Genomic DNA, 20,109 nt, shown 5'->3' on the forward strand with positions numbered 1-20,109 from the left:
ATTAACTTCAGCTAGATCCTCTAGGTAGTGCTGGAGCCTTGGCCAGCTTTCAGCCTGGTTAATGCTAGGCTTGTTGTCTCGTGTCTGCGGTGTACTCTGAAGAGAATGCTAGCACTTGTGCTCTCCTAAACCTGACTAATCTGGCTGTACCAGTAAGCTGGCATAATTTCCAGCTATAGCAGGCTTTTTTTGTTCCAATATAAAGTATGTAGATTGTTATAAAGTATTAGTATATGAAATTGTAGACTTGGAGGTGTTCTGTATTTAAAAGCTTTAAACCTTCCTGTTAGTGGGAATATTTGCTATGATTAAGGAGTTAAGGTAAGAGAAAGAGTTTCTCAGTTTCTGAGAAGTAGGGTTTACAGGTAACTCAACTTCCCAGTCATCAAGGCTTCTAGCTATGAGGTTCATTGAAGAACTGTAGTTTGTGGGATGGTGTATTTTATACTCTTACATTTTTTCAAGTTCTTAATGGTTTGCTAATTTATCTGACTTTCTGCTTTTTCTGTCTGTGGCTGTGTTGAACCTCTTAGCGGAAAGAACACAAAGAACTTTAGAAAGATGCTTTTTGGCTCTTGTGATATGGGGAATTAGCTTGAGGAGCAATTCTTCTGCCTGACTTGTATTCTTGTTTGATTCCTGAAGCTTATCCTGCAGTGGTTGGAAGGGACCTTAAAGATCATTGAGCACCAATCAGCCTTCCATGGGCAGGGGCACCTTCCACTAGACCAGGTTGCTCAAAGCCCTATCCAACCTGGCCTTGAACACTTCCAGGGATGGGGCATCCACAGCTTATCTTAAATACTTCTGGCATGCTAACCAGGAGCTTTTAGTACTAGGTTGTATCATTACAGTATAACAAGATTGAGTCTGAGCTAGCAAAGTCCTGATCACTTATTTCTTGCGCTGTGCAGGTGTCTTGATCATTTATATGTGTTCCTTTTGGTATTGTACTAGGTATGTGAAGTAACGTTTGCGTAATACAGATTTATGTGCCTGGTTTCTTATGGCCTGACAGTAAAATGGAATAATTTAGGATTATTTTTTTCCTATTCACTTCTGTTCACTTCTATAGGCTCTTTCAGAGGAATAGTCTATCATAGTCAAGTATTGTCTGGCTTTACTGACAATGCCAGATCTTGAGAGTTATTTTACTGGAGGCATTTGAATTTGAGCTGAGCCTTAGTTATCTGTAGCTGAAACATTTTAAACTTTTCCCTGGCAGACTTCTTGCTTACTGTGCTATAGATATAATAGGTACTGAGTCAGCATATAGACTATTGTGTTTTTAAACCTGTTATTTTTTTTCCTTCTTATGACTCTTTTCACCTGCAAATACCTTTTTTACCAGATTCCACACAATCGGAAACAGTAAAACTGGATTTGCTAGTTGTGGTCCTGTTGCTATGCTGTCTGTATAGAAATAGCAATTTAGCACAGGATATGAAAGTTACCTTAGCTTCTCAGTGAAGTGAGGCTTGTTCTTGAAATATCTCTGTTTCTGAGGACTGCAGCTGGGTGTTACGGTAGTTTTCCATAAATAACTACCAAAATAATACATATAGACCTGTAGCAGTCACAAAGCAATTCCAAAAGTAGTAATACAAAGTCATAATTGATTATTTTAAAAAATAATTCTGTACACTCATTAATTCTTCTGTCTCAGATACCTTTTCCTGCTAATTAAGCTCTCATGAGTAAGAAGGTCTTGCTCATTATAGCTAGATCTCTTTTCCGGAATTACTGTGTGTCTTTCTTTACACAAATGACAGTTGCATAAATCTGACTAGACAAAGCAGCTGTTTTACAAGCACAGTAGTTTACGTCTGTAATCTTGTGGATACTGCTGATTATTCCTGAAACTGTCATTGTCATCTCCCACAATGAGTTAAAATACTGGAATACTATTGCTCTGTCAAGCATTGAGTTTTACTAGTCAGTGTGCTTTGTCTTAATGTTGACAAATACAGGTTCTCCTAAACCGCATTTGTCTTTGTCTCCTTAAAATAGACACGTGCTAGAAAAGAAGCATGTCATCATAGAATAATTTGGGTTGGAACAGACCTTTTAAAGGTCATCTAGTCCAATAGGTCATCTGTATGCTATATATACAGAAAAGTGGTCGCTCTGTATCAAGGATCTAAATGCTCTTGAGAAGAATCTTGGCCTGTATGTCGTAACTGAAAATTGCCTAAAGGTTTTTGTCTTAAGTTTTTTGTGTTTTGCACGTGCCTCTTCAGGCATGGCTGTGAGTCTTCATGTCACGTGTCCTACAACTGTATCTCTCTTTTCTTTCAGTGAATGATAGTGTCTAGAAAGGGTATGTCCCTTCAGGAGAGAGGTGCCAATGTCCAACCGGCCTAATAACAATCCAGGGGGGTCACTGCGACGTTCACAGAGGAACACTGCTGGGGCCCAGCCACAAGACGACGCAGTAGGAGGAAGGTATGACTGTTATCTATGACTGTGTTCTAATGTATAAAAGCAAAATGGATGTGATTTAATTGAAGTCTTCCACCCTGCAGTCCAAGCACTGAAACTTAGTGAAATGTTTTTGCCCCTGAAATGCTATCTGTACTGTTATTGCATGGGATGAAAACATGGGTAACTGGCTATCATGCATGTTCAGCATAGCAGTAGTAGCTTTATGGGGAAAAAGCGTAACTGAGCTGTATTTCACAAGTAACAACAGGTAGTTTCGAATTCATTCCCCCTCTTCCTTTCTGGGTAACAAAACTATGTGGGGGAATGGGACAGGGACGCTCTGGTATGTGAAATCTGGGAGTATCTGTGCCCTGTCACAGAAGTCTGAGTAACTGGCACCTCTGTGTTGCCTGGTGCTGCATATTAATCCTGTGCACATTTGAATAATTTAAGAAAAAAAGGCTTGCCATCCTTTAATATACTTGTACTTTGAGTGAACAAGTGGGCCAGGTTGTATTTGTTCTGTAAGTGGTTGGCTCTACAATGCAGAACAAAGAAGATCCTTGAAACTTATATCTGCATGCTGACTGTATAATTAATGCAATGTCCTTTAAGGAATTAAGTCTTCATCTGAGTGTAGCCTGTATGGATAAGTCTCCCTTGAATTTTGTTAAAATATTAGTCTAGTGAAGAACGGTTATAGTATTATAGTAGGCAGCATCTATCTGTATTCTACTTCTTCAGGTGTTACTGGTGCAGTCGTTTTAATGTATGTATCTTGGCCTTGGGTTTTTTGGTATAAGAGTATTGTGCCACTGACCTGCAATATTTTAAAACAAAAAAGTTTGTTACTGTGAAGAAATCAGGCCATAATATATAATGAAGACAAGGTGTATTTCTTATTAGTACAAAGTCTGACTGAGAACAAGATCACTGTTGAATGGATGAAGGAGAACAGCTGTTCTTCTAAGGAACCTTGTGGGGAATAATTCAGTCTGCAAAACACAGCTTCACTTTTTTCTGAACTGGTCTACTGTACAAATGGAAAACCAGATGATAAACACAAGGTTTCTGTCCTGGGCTTCTGCTGTAGCATAGAGAGAAGAAAGTTGCTGCGTTATGTAGCTGATTATTTTGCAAGCTAGAATTGTTTTGGAGAATACCTGTTTAACTGAGGCACGGTGAACCTTTCATTCCATTCTGTCTGTTCCAAGTTACCTCTATATCTGAATGGATGTTGAGGTTAGATATTGCCCTACCAACTCTTTTCTTTACACTGAATTTGGCCTGGGGTGAATAACCCTCTGCCTAGAATAAATAATTAGAAGCAAGTTATTTGGGCATGGTGTGGGGGGTTCTTCTTCAGATATCTACTGTTTATTCAGATTTTATAGCAGAATGCAAGACAGAACCTCTACAGCAAGTCAGACAAATTGAAGAATTTTAGGGGTAGCACTGTTCTCTTGTGAGAAAGTTACTCATCTGGTGTTTTGGTGTATTGTGATCTGCTACTTATGCTATCACACAGTGATTTAAGATGCAACTTGTTTTAAGATGTCTGCACCTCTTCCACTCCTCACCAAATCTCTGTCCATCAGACTTCCAGGAGCAAGACTGTACTGCACTCTTGAGCTATGTTAGACCTTTATTGGAGCCAAAGCTCTTTGCTTAGTAACGAGGATGGAAGCTTAAAGTCTTCTTTGAAAATGTGGTCTCCCCTACCTTTCCATCTTTGAAGAAGCATGTTTGGTTGGCAAAGTGTATAAAAAGACCTGGATAAAGCATGGTGGTTAATATAAAATTTATAATGATTTCAGTTTCTTGTGCTGTCTTCTGTATCTCCTCTTCAGTAAGCTGCTGAGCAGAAATGGCTATTGTACAAGGAATGATGTAAGACATCTATAGAGTCCTTGAAATTTTTTCTAAATTAAATGGAGGTAGACAGGCACTCGGGTAACAGTCACTTATTCTCTGGTTGCCTGTCTTTAGACATAAGCATCAGGACACATCCTTCTATGCGTCTAGTATGCAGGGGGATATTGTGTTATAGTTCTGCTGCTGAACAGCACATAGACATATCTAGAGATCACAGCTTGATATACCTTCTTCATTATGCCTTGCTGTACTCTGGTGATACATGCTGCTTTAGCTGCTGTATCTAAAAACAACCAACTAACCCCAAACCAGTGAACAACTTCTTCCCTACCGCAACACACCTCTCCCTACATAAGTTTTTTTGGGGGCACCTGAGACACGAACATTTTCAGTCGTTTTTTCTTGCATTTGTCATCTGTAAAGTGAAACGCTTCCATTTCAGCTGTAAAATCGTTTAAGTAGAATGAACTAACTGTATAAAGACCAGTTTCAATGATATGCTCATGTTGGGCAAATAACTGTGAACTTAAGATGCATCTGTGTTAGTATTTTAGTTTGTTTGGAATGTTCTTTTGAAGCAAGCCTGTTATCCTCACCTGCTGTGCTTTGGCTAACATCATGGAATAGTCTTGGAGTGATTAAATTGGAATTGTTTTGGATGAAACTAAACTGGAAGTTGTGCTCTAGGAGAGCAGTTCATGCATCCTGGTCACTTGTGGTTGTAATCTGGCCTGCTTTGGGGTAGAAATCATAGAAGTGTATAGAGATGTAATGGCAACTAGCTTGCTTTACAAATTTTCTTTTGTTGATTTGTACTACTTGTTGATATCATTGTGCAGACAATGAGATGTTATTCATCTGCTTCTAAATTCACTTTTTAATTAAAAAACAACCCCCCAAAATACACATACACACAGAGGAAAATTTTCCCTCTGCCCCCTTGCTCCAAAAAACTAGTATTGTAGAGGGAGTTAAGCAGTAATGTGAGTCTGTAAAGGGTTGTTGCCTCATGCCTAAAATAAGCCACAAAGTTTATAAGCAAACCTAAGGGCCACACCTACTAAAGTGTTGGGGAAGGTTACTTCACTTTGGTCATAGATACGCAATCATAACCCTTCGAGCAAGGACAAGTTTTGATGCTGTCTGAACTTGTGTACTTGGTTATATTTCTGCTTTATATAAATAGCTTTCTAAATGGTGGAAATGCAACAGCTTTTTTCTTAAAGCTGTCTTGTGGCTAAGGTGCATGCATTTTCAAAATACAAGTTAAGCAACAAAAGTTTGCAGTTTGTGCAGATTGTCACTCGTACCATGATTTTAGGCTTTAATGTGAAGTCCACAAATCTAATGTGAGTGGTTGTATAGCCAAATGGTAACAGCCTTAACTTTGTCTCTTACCCTCTGACTGGAGTGAACACTGCAATAGACTTCAGTTGAGGGAGGCGTTAAAAAGGAGAGAGGCTGGAGAGTGACATCACTTCTAAGCTGAAATGCTAATGCATGTCCTTCTGTAGTCAGAGTAGTTCAAAGACCTCTTTGCAGCTTAAAGGCCTTTTGTTAACTTATCAAGTTAGCTTGCTCAGTGGCTACCAGTCACTTGCATGAAGACTTTGGAAATTAACCTGGAAGCAATGCAAACCTGTTTTCCTCTAGACTGGGCTTATTTGATACCAATCTAATAACATCTGTACTTGTAGTTGAAATGAGTGGGGGAAATGAGTTGAAATGAGAGAGTGTTTTCTGCTGGAGTTTTACTAGCAATTTCACACTCAACACAGTAACCTCATAGGACATTTGAGTGTTTGATTTTTTTACAGTTGCCTTTTTTTAAAAAAAGCAAACTGATGCTAGGCTCACAGGCAGTGTGATTTGTTGTAGCAACAAATTGGAAGTAAACTTAGCATCTATGATATGTGGCTTTCTTTAAAAGAAGTGAGGTGCGTGTTTGAAAACAGATTTGTAAACCGGTAAACTGTTTTTGCTCTCCATGTATGCACATAACCAAACTGGCCTTGGTGAAGTTGGACTAATATGTCCATTTTCTATCATCAGTAGTGATGTTGAAAGAACTCCGTGCTTTGGATGACTCTGCTCTTGTGGATATTATCATTCTTACTGGTTTTACTACCAAATTGAAAAATATTCAGTGTTATCCTCCTAATTTAGAGTTACTGATACGATGGCACCTTCCTAAGTGTACAGCATGAACCCTTCTCTGAACAATCTCTTGCAGCACTTTCCACTAAAGGATGACTCTTTGCAGGTTGTAGGAAGCAATTATGGTACTAAAGCTTCCTTTTGTAGCAGTAAACCAAAGATGAGTGGGAAGCAGATGCATTAATCCGAGTTGGGGGGCAGGAGAGGGGGGGGGTAGAAGGTATTTACTGTCACTTTCTTAACTGTATCTATATTGTAACCATTGTGTATTGAAGAATTGTGCCCTTGTGGCCTAAGTTTCCAGTGATGCCATAGTATTTGCTTTGAATGGGAGCAATTTGGAAGTGATATTGAGAGACACACAACAAGATCTTTTCTGAAAGTGGTGCAGTTGACTGTTCCTTTCAGTTATGAGCAGTGTTTCAGAATGTTGGTATGGAGTAATTGAAGTGGTCCCATGTACTAGAATACTTACTTGTTTTAACTCTTTTTTTTAATGGCATGAGATAATAGAGGTGCTTATTTTTCAATCTGCTGATTGTCACTTCTGAAATCTTTAGAAACAGCAGTATTTAAGCAGGATATCAATTTGACATAAATGCTGTGGTGTTGCAGTTCTATGTGGAAGTATGATACTTCATAAAAATCGTGAAGTTTTCAGAATATAATATGTACGTGTTCTTTTGCATTTGAGGTGGAAGGCTAAATGAGAAATAATAGATCCTTGTTAGCTGCCTATATAGAGGGCATTGGTATAAACAGAATCTGCAAAACACTTTGGACTGACCTTTTTCAAATACTAAAGCAAGAAGAATGCTTTTGTCAGTTACCTTACTCCTGAACAGGAAGTGGGCCAAAAACGTTTGGTTTTGGACCAGTCTTGATATAGTAACTGTTAATATCTTACCTGAGACTTGTGTAAAAACTACACTTAATGTTTGAATCTGTGGAGAAGAAGATGGAGTATTTCTGAGGAGAGACAGTAGGTTTTCCTTACATGGTTTATTTAATCTCTGCTTTTGCTTTTATTTATCTCACTTTTGACAGAAGTAAAAGGGTGTTTAGTTTTATAGACTTCATCTTTGGAAGCATTTAACACCTCACTTTTAGCTGCTGATGAACATGACTCTAGGTGAAATTTTGTTTATTAACTAACTTCAAAAGGTATTTTTTTTAATATGTACAGAGTAACTCTTTGAGGACAGGTTCAAGTTGTTTTTTTACTACGGTTTTGCTAAGGAAGGCTAAGGGCTGGCAGTTTCCATGAGATTGTTTTTACATAAACACTGCAAACTAAATGGTGGGTCACTTGTCAACTTCTCTGTGTTACTCTGAATTGAGTGTCTGCTTGTGAATTGAAATGCATATCAGCAGACAGTTTTGCCCAGTTGAGTGAAGCTTTGGAGCAAGTCATGAAACTGTCTTCAAGTTGGGGGTGCGGATGGACCAGAAACAAGCAAAAAAAACCCAAACCCCCCAAAAACCCAAACAAAAATGCCAAAACACTTGCAGGTGCAGCAAGGCTCAGTCTTCCTTGATTTGCCCTTGTAAATGGAAATGGATGAACAGAAGCTCATAAAAAATTAACTTATTTTTCATCATTAATGAGGAGCTTAGCCTCTCAAAATACTTGTTGCTGGAATAGTTGTTTAAATGAGGCTTCTGAATGAAGGATACATTAATGGAAAAGAATAAAGAGCATGTAACTGGGTAAGTTATGAATTAAAGGCCTTGAATTATGGTCAAAAGTACTGGTAGCTTACAACCTTTAACAAAAGTTAATCTTCCAGCTGCCTATGTACCTTTCATAGCACGCACTTCTGCAAGCATTGCTGCTTTTGTTTCTAGCTCAGACTATTCTAACTACCTTTGTATGTAAGTTAACTTTTAACGAGACCTTAAACAAGCTGTGACAACCTTAACATAAATTGGGACAATGATACTTGTTAGTTGGTGTATGGCTAAAGTTGTCTTAACTCAATCCTGCAGTCTCCAAATTGTCAATCTGCTTGCTATCATACAGACCTTAGAGAAAGGGATTTAATGTCATGTTTTTAACTGCCATGCTACTACATGTACAGTTGCTATTGTGTACCTCTTCTTTGCAACGCATACAAGGTGAATGATTAAACTCAATGAAAAGTGAGAGCACAGTGTAGGTCTTTAAAAGTAGAATAATAAAAAAAATCTTTGTCATTTGAACTCGTCATGTTTCTAGTGTAACCTTTCTGCTCTGGCTATGAGTGTTATTTCTACTGATAGTTAGATGGATAAAGAAAATAAAGCAAGTGCAAATAGTCTGCACGATACAGTATTCACGATCCCCAGGCTATGATTGTAGCTCTATTGGTCCATATAAATTGGCTGTTGGTATGAAATCATGTTTGTAAAATTTCTAAGAACCTGAAGGGTTTAAAGGTGAAAGTGGAGAAGCCTGGAACAGGTGGAAACTCTTCAGTGCAAGATTTAAGTACTTGATGTTTTGAGATATTGCTTTAGTTATATTTTAGTTGAAAAGATCTCCAATGGCTTGTGTTCTGTGAATACTTAAAGCACTAGGTTAAATCCAGTTCTGATTGAAGCAAGCCAAAAATTTTAAGGTAAAATAGCCTTTTAAAATATATTTAGAATAAATGAACCCTGATCAGTTAGCTTACATAAAAAATGAGATTCATGCCAAGTGTAAATTATGTAATAACTCCTGTTCCTCCCATAATAAAAACATTTCAAGGGGAAAATTAAATTACACGCCTTAATCTTTTGTTGGGAGAAGGAAAATCCAAACACTCAAGATCAGGTGAAACTATTCCCAAGTTTACCTTGATGGATCTGCTATTGTGAGCTAAAGATCTAACTATTTTATTTCACTTGCTTTTGATAGCAAAAATGATTTCTAGTATGAGAAATAAAAACAGATTACTGGAGTATGGAGAAGATGCTGTTAATCTGATATTTTCAGACTATTATGCTCTTAGGTGAGTCACAGGAGCTTTGCATCTGTGCTGTCTAGGTCCATTCATCAGTTTGAAAAACTGATTAAATGAGAATACTTCGGGGGGGGGGAATAAACAGAGGAAGGAAATTTTTCGAGAAAAACAGTCATGTTACAGAAGTTTTACCACTTTGCCTCTGTAGGCAGATAATCATGTGGTTGTCACTTAGGTGGTTAGGTGTGGGTTTTTGGTGTGGGTTTGTTTTTTTTTTTTGGTACTAAGGGTTATGTTAAAGTTCATGTTGAAATCATTAAGAGGATGGTGAAACTCCCTGGTCAATAGCAGGCTTAGGTCTGCCTTTGGTACTGGATTTCTGGCATTTGATTGGAAGAAGCTGTTTGAAAGCTTGTGGAACTCTTCTTCCTCTTCCACTTACTCTTTTGGCCTAAACATTTTGGTGTTTTGGGTCATGGGTTGGATCAGGACACTGAAATCTGAAGTCTGCATTTCTCCCCTTCCCCTATATGATTCAAAGATGTTTGCATAGCTCAACTCAAAGAACTAGATAGCCTAGGTTAATAGTATAAGCATGTACTCAGCAGTTGTTTAACTCTGAAACGTTGCTTCTTCCAGCACTGATACTAGGCTAGTTGGAAGCCTCATTAAAGTTAGCGGTGCTTGGGGTTTCAGTGTAGGAAGTATATGAGCAGTAGAGTTTTCCTGGTGGCAGCTGAGTCAAAACTGTTTTATCCAGGGAAGTACAAATAAGATGTCTCTTGCCTCGGCAGTTATTTATACTATGCTGTTTTAACTGCTGATGAGCTGTCCCTGAGTCTTGCAGATGATAATTCTGATTGGTTTTGAAGATAGGTGTGGAATATATAAAGATGTAACTTAAGACTTAAATTTTATCTATGGTATAGTATGATCTTTGCCCTAAAGTCAGTTAATACAATACAATTCTTTGCATACAATACAATTTTTTTGCATGTAGCTGAAAGCTGCTTGGAAGATCTGTTGTGGCTTCTTGATGTGAAACTCTTTCTCTGTGTGTCTTTTTCTGACATCACAGGTTTTCTGTCTCATCTGGCTGCCTTCATTGCTAGCGTGCATTTCTTCATTCCTCTTCCTTCAGCTGTTACCAAACGGCTCCCAGTCCTTTGAATTGGTGGATCTGCAGTCAGAAAATAACTGGCAGGGTTGAGTTTTCCTACTGAGTCGAGCTGGTTGCATTCCTATTCTGAGCATTTGATTTTGTTAAACTCAAGAGCCAGGAGACAAACTTTTAAAAACTTGTAGCTGGATAAAGTCTTAACACATGAAATCTTGAGGTTGATGAGTATGTATCTGTTTATGAGAAGACATCTTTGACAGGTGCTCTAATCTTGTGCCTTACTGTGCTACCTTAATGTTTAAGTGAATAATTCTGTAACTGCACAATAGAAAAAATTGAATTTTATCTGCACAGCTCAGATGTGAGAATGTTGTATACATCTAAAACTACTAAATAATCGTGTGCTTTACAATGCAGTTAAAATGGTAGTGATTTGTAACTGTACCAGGTGATTCTTTTGAAATGTCGCTTTGATGTTAGGTGTTGATATGTAAAAATCTGAAGCTATAAACTACTATTTATAAATGGTCCAAAAAGCAAATAATAGTTCCACCTGCAGGTTTGTATTTGTCTTGGAATCCTGATAGCTTTCTGTTTTGACTTTCTGCTGACAGGTCACATTTTGGGCAGGCAAAACATAAGGCACATAGCCCTCCTGAGAGTAGAAAATCTATTTCAAAGACACCCAAAGTGCAGTCTAATACTACTTCTGAACAGTCCAAGGGACACTTTTCTAAAAGGTAATTGCACTTCATATTCATATGTTAACCAGTGTTATGAGCTTCACAACTGTGTATAAAATACCTAGTTATACAGAGTGCTTATAAAATGTATGACTGATAGATTTTTAACTAATCCAAGTATTGCATTCAGTGGATAGGTTTCAGTGTTTCACATTCTATTTTTGTTTTTTTTTTATAATTTACCAACTAAGAGTATTACATCAGTGATGGGGAGGAAATGATTTCTGCGTAATTAGTACTGGAAAACTTGCACAGTCTTTCTCCTCTTCCTACTTCATGTAGGGGGAAGATTGCCCAAGGAGTTCTGAGCAATGTCCAGTATGAATTGAAACATTTAATAAAGTATGCCTGTGTTGAGGGTAGTAATCTTGGTTGTGCTTTGACTGCCTTTTGTGTACTTCTGCTATACATGCACTGGAACAGTTTTCTATCATGTAGAAGGGGATTTTGCCATTTTTGTGTGTGATTAATTGCCATCGATTTCAAGATGGTGAAACTACCTTTTCATTAAGAGTCTTCCTTAACTAGAATCCAGTTATGACTAGTTATGCATTACTGAACACTCTTTACTCTCTTGTGGGACTTAGATTCTCAAACATTCAGATGATAGCTTCAAGGCTTGGAGTTTTTTCCTTTTTTTTATCAGTTCGACGTACCTATTAAAAAAAATGAGATAGTAAAATCTACCCAAGTTACCTCATATCTTCCTCATTAAAAAAAGCAGAGCACTGTGCAATTTGTTCTAATTTTCATGCTAGCGAAGATTTGCAATGACTGTTCTCATACAGGCATTTTTTTTCTTGTTTCAATGTAAACTTAATAATCAACAATAATAATCTTACCTGATGTTTCCTTTATTATTAGAGAATGCTGACATTTATTTTGCAAAACTATTGCAACTGTGAGGTTTCTAGAGTTCGACATTAACACTGTTCTTGCTTACTTCTACAGAGGCTGTAGTTCATCTACTGTTTTAATACCACAACAAGAAGATCCAGAGACAGTCAATACTTCAGAAAAGGAAAAAACGGGGCAAGTGCCTAAGAAAGACAATTCTCGAGGAGTTAAACGCAGTGCTAGTTCAGATTACAGGAGGACCGATTCTCCTAGCTCTGCTAAAAGACCCAAAGCACTTCAACACACTGAAACTTCCTTGGAAACTAAGAAGCCACATACTAAATCTAAGAGAAGACATTTAGACCAAGAACAGCAGTCCACACAATTGCCATCAACAAGCAAGGCTCACACCAGAAAGGGTGGAGCTGCTGGTAGCTCCCGAAGTCTGAAAAGGAAAAGGACAGAAAATCTGTCTTGTATAAAGAGTGGTTCAGCAGTTGAATCAACTGGCGCTGAGGAGAAGTCAGCAAAACTCTCCAAGCTGGCTTCAAAATCAGTGACCTCAGCCAAAGCTGGGTGTAGCACCATCACTGATTCTTCTTCTTCAGCTTCCACATCTTCCTCCTCTTCTGCTGTTGCCTCTGCTGCTTCTGCTGTTCCTCAGGGTGCCAGAGTGAAACAAGGAAAGGACCAGAATAAGGCTAGACGTTCCCGTTCTGCATCCAGCCCCAGCCCAAGAAGGAGCAGCAGGGACAAAGAACAGAGTAAAACAGGTGGCTCTTCAAAGTTTGATTGGGCTGCTCGATTCAGCCCAAAAGTCAGTCTCCCTAAAACAAAACTGTCTCTACCAGGCTCTTCCAAGTCGGAGACATCAAAACCTGGACCTTCAGGACTACAGGCTAAGCTAGCAAGTAAGTCCTATTTTTGTGGAAGAATGAGCATGTATGTTTTAAAATAGTCTTCGGAACAAAAATTTCTATCGTTTTTAGTGATCTTCTTGTGATCTTCCTAAAGAAATTTACTTTTAGTGTGTTCTGCTGAGCTTTTAAGTAAAGGAGTGACTGAAATTATTTACAGCTAAAGCAAATTACTTCAATACAGTCAGTGTTCTATAAGTTTAATTTGCTTCTCTGTCTTGTAAATCAATATTAAAAGAATATGCAAAATAGTTGAGTGTTGTGATGGGAACATGTATGCTATAAAACTCTTGATTGTTCTTCCTGTCAGATTTCTGTTTTTCCTCTTTTACTTAAGCTATCTGTCCTGAAGTGGGGATGTTAAATGATTGAAAACAAGTAGATAATGTGATTTCTCGTTTCAAGCCCACTTACCTCATTTTTCCTTACTGTGAGAATATCTTCTCTGATACTACTTCAAGAACAGTAATCTTTTAAACCTAGTGTACCTAGTGCCTCAGATGTTAGTCACTTTATCTTTTTGTTCTTACAAAACACGTCCTCTCTGCCACTGAATTTGAATAGCAAGCACTGTTCTTGGAAATTGTCGCTAAGAAATACAGGCTGTCTCCAAGCAGAGCACCTGCTTGCCAGTGTGCAGATATGTTTGTGGCTCTGTTGCTCTGAACAAAGTTTTGTTGTTTTTTTTTTAAATGTGTTATGCTGCCTTTGTGTACTATATAACATGCTTATAACATGTATTCTTTAAAACTTGATTTAAGAAGTTGGATTCTTAAGCTTGCTTACTGTTGTTCCTTTCCCTGGATATGGTCACAAGTAGCCTGTCCCAAATGGGGCATGTCTATAGCTCATACTAATGCAGGAAATATGTGAAATAAACAAGAGCAACTGGTTGTCTTCCTGTATAAGCAATTTATGTGTAGATTTAATTGACCTAACAGGCTTGTTTTGGATAACTTGTGTGACTGGAGTACTGATTCTGGAATGCCCTAACCTGATTGAGGAAGAGTAGCACTGGGGAAGGGGAGAGGAGTTACTTTTTTGTAGCAAGCTTTTCTCTACCTGCTCCATGGTTCAAGACTTCATGGGTGATGAATTCCAGAGTAAAAACTCTGAATCCGCAGAGTGGAATGAGAGGGAAGTGCATAGGAATCGGGCAAGAATGGGACTGACCCACCCACAAGTTCTTAGCGAAGTCTGTCACAGGCAACTTTTCAGCAATGAGGACAATCAACAGGGAGGAGAAAGAATTAACTTCTTCAAGAGAGTGAAGGCAGCAAGTTACTGGCAAGTGAAAAAATTTCAGCAAGTATTGAGAAGGGAAAGGGTGGGATAGCACAATGTAAAGGGGGTGTGTGTTGAATGACTTGAAAAACAGCATTGAGAAGATGAGCCTAAACTGTCTCCGCAAAGAATGTCCTGAGAAAGCTAGCTTGACTGGCTTTAGCTCTGTCATGACTTGAAAGTGATCTCTTGCAAAAAGATACACTTGAATGTCTTAGTTCAACTTCAGTTTATGTCACAAAACCAAGTTGGTATGGACTATAAGGCTTGTGTGTATATGTATAAAATGTCACCAGTAGGGGACACAAAGCATGGTGAGGAACGCTTCTAGACTCAGAGGTTACTTTCTCTAGATGGTGTCCCAGTTTGAGGGGGAAAGAAAAGTAGTAACAGGTGATGCTAGAAGTCTGAAACATCTGATTCCTCTTCATTTTACTGTAGATTGGAGCAAAACTTACTCCAATGGTTATTTTATTGAATATCATTGCTATACTGAATACCACTTAAAGTAAGAACTCAACCTAGAATAGAAGTGTTAAACTGTGTTATTTTCAAATAGTCTCACTGTTTGAAAAATAGTGCATTAGAGCTCTTTGACAACAGATTGAAGTGATCTTGGAATCAACGGTAACTATTGTTAGTGTAGTGCTCTTGGAGGAAAAGTCTGTCATACAGCTTCAGTAACTCAAATGTTGGGACAAATACTTTAACAAAATACACATTTTGGATAATGTTGAGAGGTGTCAAGAAAGCAGTAAGAAAATAAACCTCCAGTGTAGGTTTTTAAGGAAGAATGGTTAAGTTCAAATTAATTTTCTGTAGCACGCTAGTACCCTTAGAGGATAAGGAAGCAGGAGTAGATGATACTAACATCCTAGAGCTTTCTAAAGCAGTAAGGCAAAGTGATCTAAATTAAATTGAGAGGTGTATAGCTCTCTGCCTGGAAACGTGTCCTTAGAAGTCATAGTAATCCTGTGTAGAAAGTGAAAGCTAAAACTTGGTAGGCTTGCATAGGAGCATAATAACAAACAGATGTTTGAAATGGGGCTTATAGAAGTAGAGGCAGATAAACCAAAAACAAAGTTGCAAGCATAGCTCTTCAAGGAGCTGCAAGAATTGCAGGAAAGATGATGTGTGTGAGTGGTTCTAGGAAGAAAAGTGGGAAGAGAGGGGAGATTATTCTGGCTAGTACATGGTCAGTCATGTCTGTATAAATGCAGTGCTGTTCACTGTGGGGTATTGCATTTCAGGAAGTACAAAAGAATTATTAGTAGCTGTGGTCTTTAAAGAAAAACCAGAAGAGCTGAGCTGTCTTAGTCTACTGAAGAGAATGAGGAGAGAAGTGGTTGCCATCGTTGCAGAAAACTTTCACCTATTGGAGGGCAAAACCCTGAGGTTTCTTGTCTGGTCCTCACTGGATAATTAATAGGTGTTAAATGCAGCCGAGGTGACTTCCAAGGTTTTCAGCTGTACAGCAATCTGTAATTGAGCAGTGATATCACTGAATAATAGCCGTAGAACTTGTTGGAAGAGCAAAAACAGGCTAGACCAAAAAGAGAGATGAAAAACTTTATAGCTGAATACTTTTTGACAGGGGGGAAAAAAAAGCAAGTTCCATGTTTTGCTCTCTTGATTTGACTATTTTGACATCCCTTTCAAGCCCTATATTTTGTAGGGGCTTTTTTACAATGTTGCAAATTGGGTCATCTCACTGATTATGTAACAGTATAAAACCAAGCTTAATTGTGTCTCTGTTATTAGGGAGATCTTTACTGTCCTTTGTGTGTGGTGTCTTGTGGCCCTTAAGTAGGAAGAAGCTGGCAGTGATGACTAGGACAGCGATGAAGGCAGGGTAACTTAGCACAGCTGTCCCTGACTGAGAAGTCTCTACCTAATAGTTTAAGACCCTGGGGGTGGCGGTGGGCAGAGCTGGAGAGGTTATTGGGATATACTAGAAAGCCACATGAAGGTGAACACAAGAGCCTGAATGATGTATGACTCTTGGCTTCAAGGGATTTGGCAGAAGCGAGGAAGAAAAGAATCTGAAAATAGCTCTGGAACAGTTTATTTGGGGTTGTGGGTGACAGTACTGTCTCTGTGATGGTTGTTAGAGCCTTAAGAATTGTGGGTTTAGGATTGAGGCAATAAGGTGACTGGCTTGGAGAAGGTTTAATTGCAGTGATGGGCTCTGTGGGGCTATAATAGAGCTGGGAACATCTGGGTTGGTACTGAGGGAGGGGAATAGTGGAGTATTAGAGCAACAGGAGGCTGTCTAGTCTTCCCTTGCCACAACTATTTTCACCCCATCTTTATTGCATGAGGAGGAGGAGAGCAGCCCAATACAGGAGCCAATCTGGAGTCTAAACTTGCAGTTTGAACAAGTAAATCTCTACTGATTATCTTTCTGAACTGCAAAATAAGGGCTTTTCAGGTTATGGACTGTAAAAGTTTGACTGATTTTGTTTTGGCTTGGGGAATACACTCAGACTTTAAGTGAATGCAGTACAGCTGCATTCAGGACTTGTTTCTTTCATGCAACAAAAAATGCTTTTTTAAAAAAATGCTGACCAGAAAACACACTTAAATGTGAAGATGTTCTTAAGATTTTTTTTGTTTTGTTTGATTTCTGTTAGGCTATGCTGTTTCAGGTTTAGCCTGTTTGGGTCTATTTTCCTTCTGAGTCATTAACATGAGTGTGTGGCATGCAAATAGGATGATGTCATGGCATCAGCAACAGATCAGTTTGCCATAAGGAAACCTATGCCTGTGCTCTAATTCTGAAGCTTATGCAGTTACTGAATATGAACTGCTTAAAGTTAATTTTCTTCTGGTTTATTGAAAGTCCAATCTCTGTTCATAAGTCTTACTAGCTCTTTGAAACAGATCTCTTGATAGTTCTGTGTATTACAGAAATAATGTTGAATAAACAGCTTCTGGAGATGAATGTCAAACCAATTCTGAAAGCCCTTGCTATCTATGGCAGTGTGACTGGTGTTGTCCTTTGTCAGGCAGTCACAGGGCATCTCTCTGAATGTGGGTTTTGCCCTCTTTGCCAGCGAAGGCCGGGGACTGTTAGCCTCCTGCAACCCCTATAGATACAGGACTGACTCAGGCAGGAGTGCACGTTGGCAATGTGTTAATGGAGGATGAAATTTTGGTGACAGTGTGAGTGAAAGGATGAAAGTTCAGTCCAACGCTGAAGAAATTGGCAGTCCTGAGGTTTTAGGTTCATGTATGTGCCCTTGTAGATACATCAGAGGTAGAGAAGTAAAGACTCGGGAAGAGAAACATGCAGTAAGAGCTGACAAGGAGAACATTATTCCTGAGCAGTGGGAGAAAATGAGCTCAACTCTTCTGGGTGCTCAGGCTGTGATGTAACGTACAACTCATCCACCAAGCAGTAACTGGGTAACTCTTCCTATTTTCTAAAACCCTCTTAGTGAGGTAATTCAGTTTAAAGAGGTGGTTGGCTAATTTAATGACTCTTACGGAAAAGGACAACCTATTTCACAGCTTCATTGCCCTACTGCTTCCTGGTGTCTCTGCTCATCTGACCCTTGTTAAGCAAGCTCAGCTCACCGAACTGGCAGAATACAAATGGAACAAGAGGGTGTATATGTGGTGTGCACTCTGTGCATCTAGGAATCGGTTTGGGAGCAATAAGAGATGAGTGTACCAAACTGTTAAACAAGAGTAAGCTGTTAAGCTAGCTCTGCTGTTTTGTGAAACCTTTGCCCTTGGAAGAAATCCTTTTTTGATATAAATCCAGTCAACCTTACTTCACTTAGAGTGGATGTGTGGTGTGTCATTGGTAGTCTGTTATTAAGCTGATAACAAGTTACTTAATATTTAGGTCTGACTAATTGAAAATCAGTACCCACAGATTTGAAGTAGTAAGTGGCATGCTGACATAAAGAATTAAAATGTATTTTTAATTTTTTCCACTGAATTACTACTGTAACAGGGTGACTAACTTATTCATCTAAAGCAGGGGTCCTCAAACTGTTTAACCAGGGGGCCGGCGAGCGGATGAAGTGGCAGGCAGTCATTTGCGGCTGCTTGGTTCCCACCCCCCCTGCCCCCCAACCCCCAGCGGGGGGTGTCTGTAAATACTGGGGGCTGGATTGAGGACCCTGGGGGGCCGTATCCGGCCCACGGGCCGTAGTTTGAGGACCCCTGATGTAAAGGTAAAGCAAAAGCACATCTCATTTAGAACTTCACCATACTGTTACAGGTACCGTACTGAGTAGCTTGCTTTTCAGTATACATAATATGAACTCAGAGTGGTAATCGTGTTTTACTCGTGGAGTAATGCAGTGCTATACCTAGTGCTAGTTAAAGCATGCATTTTCTGTTGTAAAATATAACCAGCTACGAGGGGGAGTTTTGTATCTGTGCGCTTCTACAGCTTAAAGGCTTAGGTAGCTATGGCATGGGGTCCTGCTACAACTGTTTCAAACTGGTTTTCTCTTACATATCTATAAAATACTCCCCCCACCCCATGTCTTACTGGATATAAATAGGATTCGAGTCATCATGTATTTTTGTCATAGCAACTTAAATTTTGGGCTTGAAAGCGTGTGTAGTAAAAATACTAGTGGTTTTTTTTTAATATTTGAGAAAGTTACATATTTTGTTCTGTATATACAGACCATCTGAAGCTTCAGGTGACTGGCCTGCTTTGGTTTAGTGCTTGGTGCCTGTTAAGTACAAAACCTTGTTGTTTTCCCAAGGTTGCCAAATTTCTTGAGTTAGTAAATCAGGTGTGTGCTAATACCTAAATATCAGGTTAACCTTAATCTCCAGGGAATTCAACTGCACACAGCATTGTGGTGTTGTGTCTAGCGTAGTGTTTGAAAGGACTATAGACCAGGTCAGTAATAGTTTTTCAGATCACTTTTCCTTTTCTGTTAAATACGCAGTCACAAGCTCTGTAGTGAACATGTCATCCCTCAGTACCACAAGGCAGCATTCCTGAAACGTTTTAGGATTAAGGAAATAGACAGGAGCCAGTTTGATAGGTAGTGTGCTCAAAAAACATAGCACTTTGCTATCTTTTTATTTCTGCTTTGTTGCCAGAAGGGGGAGCAGTGGTCCAATATTACTATCTTTTCAAAATTATTTACATCTGTTCTAGTAATAGTATCTCTAAAATGAATGTTATGGGGTTCTCCTTTATTTTATTTATTATAGAGATGGGGGGACTGAAATGTTGAGCTGGGCCTGATGAGGATTTTTAATTTTTGACCTTAATTATCAGCCTTCTCGTTTGGAAGCTGTTACTATAGGATATTTTGGCTTGATAATAACCTTGCTTATTATCTGAGTATGTTGTATTGCATGGGGGTTTTGTGTGTTTAAGATTTACCTGGTTCTGCTGTGAGATATGTCATCAGAACAATGGCTTCATAGCCTAGAACAAATTAATATCAGTTGGGTCAGCCTTCCGACAGTGCAAATACTTCTAAATTAAAAATGTGAACTCCTTTTCCAAAGCTGTGAAGATATGCTTGGTTCTTTGCCTCAAGGAAGCCCTTTTGACAGCGAGAGGGGTTGAAGAGCTGTAGTTGAAATAGGAGCACAAATAATACACATCACAGATCTCAACACTGGCAGTGTTTGATTTTGATGGTTTTGATTTAAGGTAGTTATTCTTAAGCCACACTAACGTGAATAAAACTGACTGAAAATTATGATTTAGCTAGTGAAAAAGATTAAGTTTATGCTGCACAGATGCACTGGGGGGGAACAGATGCCACCACCACTGCTCTCCCCACAATGTAATTTCTCCTTCTGTCTTTGTCTAAAGCTAAAGTGTCATCTTT

General features: G+C 38.9%; 1 protein-coding gene across 10 annotated transcripts in view; it reads left to right on the forward strand.

Moving 5' to 3' along the window:
• TRIP12 (thyroid hormone receptor interactor 12) overlaps positions 1-20,109 on the forward strand; it is a 79,586-nt gene that overhangs the window by 24,210 nt on the left and 35,267 nt on the right. For 7 of the 10 annotated variants that reach the window (XM_080409603.1, XM_080409609.1, XM_080409611.1 and 4 more), the window contains 3 exons: positions 2,299-2,445; positions 11,118-11,243; positions 12,198-12,994. In XM_080409603.1, the coding sequence (XP_080265729.1) occupies positions 2,348-2,445; positions 11,118-11,243; positions 12,198-12,994 (1,021 nt within the window). In that variant the 5' untranslated portion in view covers positions 2,299-2,347. The remainder of the gene's footprint in view (positions 1-2,298; positions 2,446-11,117; positions 11,244-12,197; positions 12,995-20,109) is intronic. The other 3 variants (XM_080409612.1, XM_080409604.1, XM_080409610.1) reach the window with 2 other exon arrangements.

The sequence above is a fragment of the Falco punctatus genome (assembly GCF_963210335.1).
Source record: "Falco punctatus genome assembly, chromosome: 13".
Lineage (NCBI taxonomy): Eukaryota > Metazoa > Chordata > Aves > Falconiformes > Falconidae > Falco > Falco punctatus.